The 13,184-nt window shown below is 43.1% G+C and overlaps 2 protein-coding genes across 6 annotated transcripts; one reads left to right on the top strand and one right to left on the bottom strand.

Annotated features, from left to right (window-relative positions):
• Positions 1-9: 9 nt before the first annotated feature.
• On the top strand, positions 10-6,204 carry LOC124185834 (tenascin-like). 5 transcript variants are annotated; one of them, XM_046576980.1, is made up of 9 exons: positions 173-382; positions 1,396-1,588; positions 2,764-2,892; positions 3,599-3,739; positions 4,289-4,423; positions 4,732-4,989; positions 5,425-5,520; positions 5,610-5,681; positions 5,777-6,204. In XM_046576980.1, exons 2-9 carry the CDS (start codon positions 1,456-1,458, stop codon positions 5,875-5,877), a joined length of 1,065 nt encoding a protein of 354 aa, XP_046432936.1. In that variant the 5' UTR covers positions 173-382; positions 1,396-1,455; the 3' UTR covers positions 5,878-6,204. The 5 variants fall into 5 exon arrangements, with proteins under 5 accessions (XP_046432938.1, XP_046432937.1, XP_046432936.1 ...); XM_046576978.1 differs by having other exon boundaries at positions 173-442; XM_046576982.1 differs by lacking the exons at positions 173-382; positions 1,396-1,588 and adding an exon at positions 10-40.
• LOC124185833 (juvenile hormone esterase-like) lies at positions 5,874-11,872 on the bottom strand. Its single transcript, XM_046576977.1, has 9 exons — positions 11,610-11,872; positions 10,707-10,847; positions 10,431-10,596; positions 9,779-9,964; positions 9,030-9,226; positions 8,687-8,852; positions 8,443-8,624; positions 7,709-8,010; positions 5,874-7,239 (listed from the first exon to the last, which is right to left on the bottom strand). Exons 1-9 carry the CDS (start codon positions 11,805-11,807, stop codon positions 7,041-7,043), a joined length of 1,737 nt encoding a protein of 578 aa, XP_046432933.1. The 5' UTR covers positions 11,808-11,872; the 3' UTR covers positions 5,874-7,040.
• Positions 11,873-13,184: the final 1,312 nt, after the last annotated feature.

Here is a 13,184-nt window from a genome sequence, read left to right as displayed (position 1 = left end):
GTCGACGTCACGCAGCTGTGATACATGGACAATCCAGCAGGTAAAAATCGAGTGACGATCACACGGTACCACGGAGACTAAAATAGCCCGGTGACGGGAAGCGATAAGATAAAAAGCGTAAGTAGATAAGGTGCGCATAATTGAGGTATCACGAACGTACCCTGGAAGCATGGCGTCACTCACGTCTCGACGCTAACCAGATTCGTGGCTTTTATAGTCCGATTAGCGTATAGCCGCGAAAAGTACACGGTGCATACGCACGCATACATACCAATAATTACATTTTGTAGTGCAGTGAAATCGAACGAGATGCAGATTATGGGAGTGAAAAAGATCCCATGATTTAGGGGGGAAATAGGTTCAGGACTACGGTTTTTTCAAAGTGATTTTCATCAATTTTTTTTGCCAAGAAAGGAATGTGCATGATTTAATGAAACTTGAGGTAATATTTTATACGTGTATTGAAATGAATATGGTAATTTTTTTAAAAGCATTTCCTCGGGAAATGTGGAAGATATCAGTTGTCACTCATCGGAGGTCACCATCGGACTGTGTAGATTCTGAAAGCCACAGTTTTCATCTGAAATCAATAGGGTTTCAAATTCACCCTGAGGACACGTCTTTTTTTTATATGAACCTAAATTCGGAGTAAAATCGTTGTTTGAAGTATCTCTTTATTGTAAAAAAAGTTTCAAAATAATGCTAAAGAATTACGCTCTTTTGTTTAAACATCTCGAAAAAATGCAATTTTTTCATTTTTTTGGTGAGAAGTTTCAGGTTCACATAGAAGCAACACATGTCTTTAAAGTAAATTTTAAAATCTATTTATTTCAGATAAAAACTGTGGCCTCCAGAATGTACACAAACAGCTAATGATATGTTACATATTTTTCGAGGAAATACGTAAACAAAAATGATGATACTTGTTTGAATATATGTACATTGAGAAAAATTTCATTTGTTACAGTAACTAGAAAAATTCAGTGAAACAGGTAACCATTTTGCGCTATCGTCGATCCTTTTTTGGTAATTGCAACGCAAAATCGGTTTGTTCGGTTGACTCTAATTTTTTAGTTAAACAAGGCTTTAACGTCAATTTATTGTTGCACAAACATTAAATTTTCGCAACACTTGCAAGAAAATATAGCAACAGTGATCGTAATGAGAAAGAATAGTAACATATACTAGACTTTCCGGTAACAGCTACGAGCTTAATTTTCATTTTGTACCTAGAACTAAAAATTTCTCTCAGTGTGTAAAATGTTACCTCAAAGTTTCAATAAATTACATACATTCCTTTGTTGTCAAAAAAAAAAAAAATCATGAAAACCACTGAAAAAAACGACGTCCCAAGCCTGTTTCCCCCCCGTAAATAAGTGAAAAACGTTCTCGCAGAAAATCGGGGAAACCTTTTTCGAGGGGTTGCGAAGCGGGGAGGCGAAGAAGAGCCCGGAAATGCATCGTCCCGGTCGGCTGACCGGAACCCCCGTCTGGTCGCCGGCAGTCCTCGTAGTTTTTCAACTGGTATTAGTACGGCTTGGTTCAGTCGTCGGCGCGACTCGGCACCACGCGCATATTCTCGACAGACGTGAGTTCGCAGTACGATTTTCGAGTTGGCCCGAAGGCGTGTGAAAAACGTTCGTCGTTGGTATCCTCGGGTCGGAGTATACACCGCGTGAATAGAAAGCCCCGGTACACCAGTCACGGCGTGACCTCAACGATGATACTGCGCCGCTCGCGAGCATGGGAAACGCCTAAGCGGTCCCAAAATCGGGTCCTCCTATAACTTACTCGACCGGATTTGTAGGGCCCCGAGTTTCTTACCGCCTCGGATTAGGCCCACGCTAGCCGCTCGCGTCGTCTGACCCGAAGTGAAACTGAACCGCTTCGGGCCCCGCAGTTTCGAACGTGCGCGTCTGGCCCGCGTCTGGCTCGCAACGAAATTCGGCGCACTTGGCCAGGGATCGTGTATCTCGTTGCTGTGATTCGGGAACGATTTCCGCCACCGCGAAAACGAAACATCACATTGTACGTAAGGAGAAAATATAACGAGACGAAGAAACGCGAGTAGTGCCGAATAGTGCCTAATGACGAGACCTCGGAGTACCGAATCGATAATAATAATAACAATAATAAACGTGATTTTCGCACGCTCGTTTAACGCCGTTGTCTGCGTATCGATGCAGCCTGCCTCGCTGACGGAGAGGAATTTGGGAGAGCAAAAACCGAGTGGGTACATCATCGTCGTAATCTTCACGTAACTTGTAATTAACCAGTGTAAATAGCGGTAGTTATTCCCCGTCTGTGTACAGACGATTAACAAACGGGCGTAATTATACGGCCGATTTCGTGTTTGACGGAGCGTGTTACGTAACCGCGCGCCAATTCTCACCGCGGCGCCGCGACGCGGTTATTCAAATTTTCCCGCGTTAACGGGCGGGATCGCTGTTACGGACCTTGGTAACGAAAATTGGAACAATTAACTCCGCTTCTCCATCCGACTGCTTTGACGGTTTCCGAGGAAACGAATTTTCGCGGTTATTTATCGACGTACCGTCGCGACGAGCATCGGTATTGTTGATAAAAATTTGTCGTTGCGAAACGAGCGGCGCGAATCGATTGGTTTCGTTATGCGCAAAACGCGCCGAGTATTTGAACAATCCTGTTACGCGGGCAGATGCGGATTGGAATATAAGTCGTGTGCTCGAAATTCGTGCGTCAGATCGTTGACGGTTGATTTCATCTCGTTTCCCATGATTACAGAGACTCTGGCTGCCTGTCATTATGACAGTGACTGCGTGGAAAACGCTTACTGCCTGTCACAGGAGACCTGCCAATGCAAGGAGGGCTACTTCGTCGACAGGAACAGAACTCACGCACAGTGTCTGGCGAGTGAGTATAATATCGGTATACGTGAAAATTTACAAACTTATCTGACCCAGTGATATCTCAGCTGTGGATTATTTTTACAACGCGTGATCACTCGGTTCGATTTCTTTCGCTCTTCACTTTTACCCGGTCCATCAATTAGCTCGAGATTATCGTCACACCGCGTTATCAACTCGCGCCGAGGCGGATACGGCCTGAACCTAATTAGGATATCGCTGATCCATTGTATTTTGGACTCGTTGAACGTGCGGCGAGATAACATAAGTGGAAGTATCTTGCTGGTTTCGTTCCGGTCGAGGACTCGTGCACGACGAATTTGCCTCACCGATATACAAGCATGCGGTGCGAGGAGCATTGTGTTCGTGAGGATATACCGGGTGTGACGTTGTGAAATATGCTTCCCTTTTTTGAGCATGATACACCAACTGCGTAAACAAAGAATGAAAAACATTGTAGATGGCCAAGCCTGCCTCGGCGAGCAGCCTGCACCATCTTGCAATACACGAATCGAGTTTTATTTATATCCTCATCCAACAATAAGCTGCGCGGTGTCGGAGAACCCCGTGGCACGGTTAAAGGTCCGATCCGATCCGGTTACCGCTGCTATAAATTTGTGAAACTAGTCTCTTGGCACGGATTCACGCGCATTGGTACAATGCATTCGGAATTACCGAATGAGGTTTGTTTTTTGTTTTTTTTTATTCCTCAGTCGCCACCAAGCTCGGGGACCCCTGTATCATAGACATGCAGTGCCAGGTGACGTTCGCCGCTCAGGCGGAGTGCCGGGACGGAGTTTGTGGCTGTTCCGAGGCTTCCCACTTCCAGGGGGGACGATGTTTCGAGACGAAACGTGAGTGCAGACGTTGGAAACTCTTGACTTGGGCTTAGCTGATGAATCCGAGTGATTGAGACAGAATAGGAACAAGGTATATTGAAAACGGTGCTCTCACGGAGGCCTCTTCAAGGCTCCACAGACCGTGACTGATGATTCGAGATGTCAGTGATTTGACTCTCCTGCATTTCCTGGTGCGGGTATAAGAGAGACACCGCGGCCTGTGAGTGTATTTGTGAAACAGGTAAAGCGTTGAAAGGCAGGTATAATACCTGCAACGTATAAGTATTAGGAAGACCGCGTGGTCGTGGCAAAAGCTGGCTTAGAGGAACCAGCGCAGATGTAAGGTATAACAGCTAACCGTATTATACTCATAAGTATAAAGAATTCCAAGTCGATTGAATCGACCGTTACGGAGGAGGAAGACGGTCGCCGTTTTAAACGGGATCCACTGTGTTATGCTTCACGATCTGACGACGATTTATTATCCTTGCGCCTTTCGGTCGAGTGTCGAAGCTCTTGAAAATTTCTCGTTCGTGTATGTGATCACAAGATCGAACATTCCAGGTATCGGTCAGATCTGCCAAGTGACGGATAACTGTCATATAGAGGGTTCGCCGAGCTACTGTGTGACCGGGATCTGCACTTGTCCGTTCCAGCATCATCCGAACGAGAACGGAACCCGGTGCATAAGGAGTTCTAGTGAGTATGACGCTGAATTTGAATCTACCATTTTGAATTTTCAAATTTTGAGTTCAGATTCGCAATCAGCGACCTCGAAAACTCACCTGTCGCAAATTTCATCTAAATCCTTTCGGTAGATTTGACGTAGCTCTGAAAGGGTTGAACGGAATCCACCTTTTTAGGGGCACGGATTAGAGTTGCGATAAGAATGTGAAAAAAGGGGGGAATTATTTTTCAATTATTCGAAGCCCATCCGGAGGGTGAACCGGACGAAATTGAAAAATGATCTTCTCAAGGACACCCTAATGTGTATACTTTCGTCTCAGTTTTGGGGGATGAATGCACCGTCGACGAGGAATGCGTGACGATGAACTCCAAGTGTTACGACGTCTGTCGGTGTCGGGTTGACCACGTAATATCGGGGGATCAAAAGCGGTGTTTGAAGGTTGCGAATACCGTCGGTGAACCTTGCGACGAAGACTCTCAGTGCCAGGAGTACGTGAGCCACTCGGAATGCAGAGAGGGCAGTTGCGCGTGCGAAACGAACTACCATCAGCGAGGACCCGTCTGCATGAAGAGCGTCGGTGAGTCGATCCACATCGCGAGTTTCAGAATAGGGGATGAAATTATGCTGCTGCGACATCTGGTGTCAGAATAATGCGTTACTCCGAGTGCGCCGTATTTAATTTTAAAAGACTTCTTTAATCGTATTTTTTTAGATGTGTCGATTCCTTGTGAAATAACTAAAGTTTCACAGCTTGCGCTGAGTTTTCTGTGCTTTCTTATTCGCGTGATTGATCTAACAATAAAGCAATTTTATGGTGGGCCAGTTCTCGCCGCCATATTGTTTACAATTAGCCACGCCATCATTTCGTTCACAATATCTATAAATTTGGTTAATACAAGACTTGGACGCTCGCGCGTTCTTTGCGAATCGTTGGAAAACTTTTGAAGCACACTTCCGTATTTCGCGTAGAAATTATCAAGTCTCATGCTGTTCTCGGTACGTATTGTTTCAGAGCTGAGCGGGTCTTGCACTAGTCATCAACAGTGCGTTACGCGGACTCACAAGGATTCGAATTCGTCGGAGGTAACCAGCGTCGATTGCGTCGATGGTAATTAAGCAATAAGTTTCCTTGGTTTCTCGTTTTAAGGGGAACGACGGGCGTTGTGCTCTAATTACGTTATCTTATCTTTTTCGCAGGAATCTGTACCTGTGCAAACAATTACATGACCACCGAGGATTCCCTCGACTGTGTCCGATACAGTGAAAACGGTAATTCTATTTGAAATGCGATCTTCCTCGTTTTGAGTAAGTTATGATTCATCGATTTGGTGACAACTCGGATTTTCTTGACTTGTGAATTTCAGGTGCTTCTACGATCAACTCCGCGACGCAGCTTCTCTTCATATTATCGATATTCCAAATACTCCACGCGTTGTTTCGGGAAAGATTTTGTTTTAAAACGTAAATTGTAGGCCCATTCAAGGTGCGGACAATTATTCGTTATCTAAATCGCTTATACATATATACGTTATGGTAATAGACCGGAATTTTGAATCTTAAACTCCCAAAGGATGAATCCGTGCTAATCATCTTCGCACACATGCAGTGTTTGGATTATTTACCAGTACAAATTCATCGCATCCAAAGTAAACTAGCTGTATAATGATTATTTATTCGATTTTGTCATTTACTTTCTTGGCGTTTCTTCTAGATAGAGAATTGTAAATAGAATATACTCGTATTCCAACAGACAATAATGATGAAAAAAATATATGTGTTATAGTTACTGTTATAGCAATTGAATATTCATTCTATTATTCCTTGACCAATCGAATCGGTGAAGAATAACCTAATCAACTGATAACATTAAATGATCTGTGGAAAGTCAAGGATTATAAAACACCACCTAATCTCCAAACAGAAGCTCACTTTATAAAACTTTGCGTATATTACATAAATCACCAGAGAGTATTGTATTCAATAATTGTATAGAAAAACTACATCAATATCTCACGACAGTTTACTTTTCCCCTCGTTCTAAAAAATTAAACCATCATCGATCCGTGCTATCCAACAATTGTATCAAATTTCCGAATGCAACAATGAACCCGTCGAGTTAAAAGAAACCCCTCCGCAGTGGCAGTAAACCAAGCGATAAATTGAGTCCTGCATCGTGAAACCCGATAACAGTTACACCTTTGAATAATACGACCACAACTTTATTGATCAGAATTAAATTCCCCTCCGCATTTTATATTTTAGAAAGACGTGTAAAATGTAAAAAACTATTTTCACCAACAGAATTCGATTCTACGTGATAGAAAATGAAGATTGCTATAAGATACACTGAAGAAAACACGGAGGAATGTTATTTAAATTTTTCTAAAAACACATTCAACACCTGCAGGCGAAGGGGATCAACGTATCGATTAACGTTATCTTTGATAACGTGCTTAATTTTTTGTGATGAAATACAGAAGGAGGAAATTCATACAGTCGCATAATTGACTTTCGCTCTGATTCTGACACACGCAAAATTATCGCCAACTCGGCGACCGTATCTGCGTGATGAATTAATTAAACGATGCAATCTCTGTATTAGAACTCGGTGTGCGGCAGGAAAAAAATTCACAGCTCGTCGTGAAGAAGGAAATCTGCATCCTCGGGTATTTCGCGTTCAAGATTAAGTTCCTCCCAGAGTGCGAGTCGCTCGTTGTAAAACTTGTGATCCATTTTTAGATCTTTCGGTCCGTTGATCGATAGGTATTCGATGTCCTCGGACTTGACGGGATTCCAAGCTACGTCGTAACCTTCCGGAGTTGGATTACTGTGTGCAAGTATAACAACGGAATTAGCCGGCGTGATGCGGATCGCATTATTCGCGTTATGGCCACGACGACGGTAATTACAAAGTTAATCAACTGAGTTGGTACAGCCCGCGGTGCTGATACTCCAAAACTCAGGCGTGGCTTTGATCTTTAGATCATCTTCGGATCAAAACTTCTCGCCGACACGCGGCGACCTCTCTAATCTCCATGAACCGGAAGTTTTCTGTGAGATTCACCGTTCAACGCCAGAAAATAGGCAATCACGGCTGTTTTATAAATACAAATTGTAACCTCGGTTGCCTATCCGACGGCGTCTAGTGGCAAGTTTCACGGAATGCTCCCAGATTTAAGACGTTGCGCTTCAATTTTGCGTACAGGCTTAATTCGCATTGTTTGAATATTGATTAATACGGTGAAAGAAAAGGAATATAACCGCCGTAACGAGGGTTGGAAAATCTGTGAGAATACCCGTGAATGGCGAAGTTTATCCACAGCTCTAAAGTTCTGTCGATCATCGCACTCCCCTCATCGGTGTGGGCGAATTCCTTGAAGAACGTTTTCTCCAGAGGGTAAAGGTAGATCATCTCGTCCCCGTGACACAATCCTTTGTACTCGGTGTCATCCTCCGACAAGAAGGAAAAATATCTCGCGAAAGTGACACCCGGATTCTCGGTACCGAAGCGATAGGCAAAAATTGGACTTTCCTGGTGTCGTCGCTGTAATTCGAGAGCCTTGGCCATTGGGTGAAAGAAGTATCGATCGGAGAACATCTGCGGAAACGAATGAATCTTTCGATTAGTATAAAACTGTATAATACTTGTTTACTTTTCCCTCTAATTGCTTCGACCTTTCTAGTACAAACACAGACAGTATAAAAAAATCGAATACATTTTTTCAGTATTCAAAACGAAAATATTGTTCGAAACGAGGAAAAAAAATGCTGCCGTAAAATTTCAGATCTTATTAATAAATGAAGGTGCCTCATCGCGATTTTTTATTTCGCATGTAAATAACACGGGAATTTTTTTTTCAAACCTCGCAATTTTATAACTCATCAACGGATCAATTTACTGATAAGACCAGAACGTATTTTTGCATGGAATTGAACGCTCTACAAAAATGATTTTAAAATTTGTTTAAGGTCCTCAAATATTCTTTTGACTCAGTGTAATAAACAGAATATGAAACCGTGTCAAACTCACGTTTACGAACTGTTCCTCATGCTCGATCTTCACATTATCGGACTTGAAGTAGAATTCTCTCAGTCTCGTGATGGCGTCTTTCAGCTCCTCGATCGGAAGGTGATAAAGATTCAACGCTGACGTGTAGGACCTGATGGGAAGGGCGTTCCAGTTCACCAAAGTAGGGTCGTAGTTTATGATCCCTGAAACGAATATTCTGCGTAAAAACATCTCTTCCACTTGTTGTCGCTTAGCTGATGTCTACCCGCAGCTCTGAAGAGGCCTTCGTGAGAAGTGACACCGGTGAGAAAAGGAACGTCAATAAAATCTCCACTCTCCAACAGCTGCTTGGGTCTTTGGGTCAGGAAGGCGCCTTCGTGTTCCGGTTCCACCGCCGGCTTCCAGGGTATCAGAGGGTCGATGTGCCACACCTGAAAGTGAATTGGAAACGAAGATAAGAAAAAGCATCGACCATACTCAGCCGCACGTCAAGAGAGGAAATGGAACAGGAGGAAAGAGCGGCTCAGCGTCAGGAGGGATTTTGTTGGTAATCAGGGAATGAATCTTTCGGATCAGAAGACAAAAACTGCAGAGATGCTTCAACTTACAAAGAATATCGGATCCGCCGCGATCAAATCCTCGACTGATTGAAGCCGCAGACAGTTGACAAGCACCGAGGAATTCTCTCTGGGACATTTCATGTGCTTGCCGAGGTAATTTGCATGCTCGCGAGCTTCGCCCGGTAGCGATAATGCCCAAGGAGCCATGGCACTTCCAGATTGAGCAATGGCGCGGTGAAAGAGGCCTGGAATCGGTGAAATCAGAGATTCGGTGAAGACGTTGGATTCGCTTTGGGGGAGTAATGGAGTACGTGGACTTCTACGAGCTACGTAATTTGACATCAAACAGCTGCGTCATGTCTGACATCAATCTGATACCACTTGATGTCAATCTTCCTCTGAACGTTCAATCTATTCCAAATTGACCGAAAAAATTGTTTAACACAGTTCTCCACGCCTGCCAGTGTTCCTCAATTTCGTTTCATCCACCCTCCCATGGTCTTATTGCCGAGGAAAAATAAAATAAGGTACTCCAAACGCGCTTCAGCGATCAATCATGGCGGCTTTACACCGTAGAGCGACTAATTCGCTTGGCACGCCTACAGTCACTTTACAGAGGCGAATTAATAACAAGAATTTCGTTGAAAGTTTACGAGGCCAACAACGCGAGGCGCTAATTTTGCCTGAAGGATCGCTTTCCGCGCCCTTCTCTCAGTTCTCACCCCTAACAACTTTCGCGACATCTTGAAGCGCAACTGGCGCGTAAAACGAATTAACGTTAATTCGAAGCTGCTCACCCCTCGACGAAGAGCTCATCATGTGAAAATGCACCGAAGCTGCTCCCGCGTCTTGACCCTGGATTGTAACAGTCATCGGATCGCCTCCGAAGGCTGCGATGTTTTCCTGGATCCATTCCAGGACCCGTCGTTGATCCTTGAGCCCGTAATTTCCCGGCGAGACTTCGTCCTCTGTACTGAGGAAACCTGTGGGGGTCAAAATTCGAATTTGTATAACCTTAAACGTGGGATATGTCGCAGACAAGATTTCTCTGTACAAAAGAGAAAAAAAAAAAAAAAACGCAATTTCGACGCCGTTTCTTTATTTTTGAAAAACTACATCGGGGCGTTGCGCACGCGATTTTATGACAAAGACGAACCCTTTCATTAAAACTGGTCCTGCGCGAAACCGGATTAATTAAACACGGCATCGGAATTTTCCGAGACTGTTGTTTCGCAAATTGCAATCTGAGATCAAAGCTACGCCGAATGTAAATAAAGAGAATCTATGGTATCACCGCTTGTTTAAACGTGGAACCTGCGCGAATCCGTATTGCGGTACGTGCCGAACGACTTAAAGCTAGGCTCAAATCGCCGGAGTTATCAATTCTTTGATGGTGAAATCGAGCTCCTTGAAACGTCAAGACGGGTACATGTTCTTTAACGGGCTCACCAAAGACGTTGAGACGATAATTGGCAGAAACGACGACGACGTCATGGTCCAGTAGATAATTTCCAGGAAAGTGATCCCTGGTACCAGACCAGTACTGAAATCCTCCCGAGTGAAAGATGACCATTACTGGAAGGGCTTCGCCTGTCTTTGATTCTCCGGCAGGAATCTGCGGTTGGTAAATTTTATTATCGAAATGATTAGTCTTCATTTTCAGGACATGGGAATATCAATGGGCTTCAGAATTCCACGTGCATATTAATCAGTAAACTGACCCACCTTGGGCGAATAGACGTTCAAATACAAGCAGTCCTCGCTGGATTCCGGATCGTTTGGTCTCCTATAGATTATTGACTGTGGACAAATTTTTCCATCCCGTTTGGCCTCCAGAGTATCCCAAGGCTCCGGTTTTTCCGGTGGCTGCGAAACGACGGGAAATTTTTTTACGTATTTATATGGTAATTCGAATTTATTTCATCATATGCTTCTGTTTCTCTTCAAATATTTGCGCGTTTGTTGGTCAAGGATAAACTTCAAGGGTACAAACATTTTCTAAAACTCCTGACCCCTTTCTCCGAAAGGGTCAAAATGGTCTCATGAAACGGGCTTAAATCCGCCGCTCGAATGAGTTTGAGCAACATAATATTCATTACGGTCGCACTTATCAATCGAAGCGTCTTACATGTGTCAACACGATCGATCCCATCACTCGAGATCTCAGATCGTTTGACGATACTTTGGCCTCAGCTTATCTCTGCCAGATTGACTGCGTTATCAAACAGATTCACAATTCACAAGATTTTATAACAGGGCCATGAAATCAGAGCTCCAAATATCATTTGACATTATTCACAGTTGTGGGAATAAAAACAATTCTGTGTTTCGGATCGATAGTCGCTTTGCAAAATTAATTTTTTTCTTCTAATTACACGTGTTGTAAGCTTTCAGTAATAATACATAACTTATGTGGCGTTCGACTTTCGCATGTAAAATAATTAAACCATTAATTACGAAAAGTTATTTTTCAAACAGGACAGTTTAATCCTGCTTTTCGTCGTATAATTAGAGAAAATCTGATTGACAATTGTACATAAAAGTCTAATTCCGAGCAATAACGCGCGGCAGTTTGCGAATGATTGAAAGCATGACTGAAACCGAAACTCGAAGGTGAAAAACACAAACCTTGAATCTGAGATTGTCAACCGGTGGTTTGGCGAAAGGGATACCGAGAAAGGAGTAATACTCTCTACCGAGACGCGAAATTTCCGTCAATCCGATTAGGCAGCCATCCTTGATGCAGAGTCTTGGATCCTCTCTGGCACTCGCTTTGAATGTCGTTATAATTACGAGGCAGAGAAACACGCGTGCGATTCGATCCATGTTAGTTACGCGTCGCCTCTCGATCAAATTCTCGGAGGCATGAATTAATAAACGAGTGTACACAATATAAATCTTGAATCGTTGTATTTATCAATCGGACAAATTAGATAAAATACAATTTTATCGCCAGTATCACGCCGCGCGTTTATCATTAATAACGATACGCGTATACCGATCGATCGACCACGTGGTCAACCAGTGCCGGTTAAACGAGGTCCACTATTTCTGTATAATATATCTATACATCACACACGAATTACAGCCCGCGAATTCTGCATCTCGCTCCTATTCGTGCAATGCAACAGGTTTGATCGAGCTTTTACGAATTCAGAAATTATACGAGCTTGCAGCCAAGCCCACGGATCAAACTTTTCAATTTTTGCGAATCTAAATGCAAGCATTATTCACGTGTTCCACTAATTATGATGCGTAGTGATAATTGTACTTGTTGTACGGTTACCACAGCGATGTTAACATTTATAAGAAATTAAAAGTTCTTGGTGTAATTAAAATTTCTTTTACGATGAATTTTGCTTACAATTAGACTAATTCCGAGAGGCAGCTCGGCCACAATTACATCTCACTAAGTAATTGATTAGCAGTAAAAATTATTTTGAAACAGATGTATTTTTTCTCATTGTAATACCGAAGTTTGCGAGAGAAATGCCTGACTGGTTATTTTTCTTTTTCGCAACCCCGTAGCGACGAATAAATATGAAATCCGAAAGTTTTCGCGAGGAAAAGAGAAAAAGTCGAAGGAGGCCGGATATGTAAGAAAAGTTTACAGGCATGGTCACAAAAAAATTATACTCACATGAAGAAGTTTGTATAATCCTAATATATATATATACGTATGTACGCAGAAGACTTTGAGAAGTGAAAAAACGAGGAAAAGAAAAACAACGTATGAAAAATTCGAGGACATCGAATCGAGGAAAAAATGTAATAAAAGTAAGTGATAGTATTGTGTCTGGAAAAACGTGACGAAGTTGCCAAAAATTTCTTTGTACGTATTATACCATCGTCAGACTCCAGGCAATCAGAATCGATGTAAATTGCTATTAAAACTTACAATTAACCGGTTCACAGCGGTTCTGAGTAATGAAATTATGCGAGGACCGAAGAAAAAAGAAACAAGCCAAAATTGAAGCTCTAACAGCGTTAAACCGTGAAATAATCGACCTGTTACACGGGGCATATAAGTTTTAATTGCGATAAGTGATTGAGTTTCTTAAATTTCCTGCAACTCTCATCGCTCCGGAGGGTCGGATCTAATCCTCGGCTAAGGTGGTTCGGGGAAACGGACTCTCGGCTCTGCTCGTTGGGGCTGGTTTGAAAATCGAGTGTCGCGACTGCAGGGTGCAGAGCAGTCGTCGG

The sequence above is a fragment of the Neodiprion fabricii genome, chromosome 6 (assembly GCF_021155785.1).
Source record: "Neodiprion fabricii isolate iyNeoFabr1 chromosome 6, iyNeoFabr1.1, whole genome shotgun sequence".
Classification (NCBI taxonomy): Eukaryota; Metazoa; Arthropoda; class Insecta; order Hymenoptera; family Diprionidae; genus Neodiprion; species Neodiprion fabricii.
The sequence above is the reverse complement of the archived record's forward strand: the minus strand, read 5'-3'. Positions and strand labels throughout refer to the sequence as shown.

Excerpts from the sequence above, each read along its gene's own strand:
- LOC124185834 (XM_046576978.1), top strand. Across the intron at positions 4,990-5,424 it reads CGTCTGCATGAAGAGCGTCG|AGCTGAGCGGGTCTTGCACT; the intron begins GTGAGTCGATCC and ends GTATTGTTTCAG. Across the intron at positions 5,682-5,776 it reads TGTCCGATACAGTGAAAACG|GTGCTTCTACGATCAACTCC; the intron begins GTAATTCTATTT and ends TGTGAATTTCAG.
- LOC124185833 (XM_046576977.1), bottom strand. The coding sequence starts at position 11,807 with ATGGATCGAATCGCACGCGTGTTTCTCTGCCTCGTAATTATAACGACA. Across the intron at positions 9,965-10,430 it reads TTATCGTCTCAACGTCTTTG|GTTTCCTCAGTACAGAGGAC; the intron begins GTGAGCCCGTTA and ends TGACCCCCACAG. Across the intron at positions 9,227-9,778 it reads GATGAGCTCTTCGTCGAGGG|GCCTCTTTCACCGCGCCATT; the intron begins GTGAGCAGCTTC and ends CACCGATTCCAG.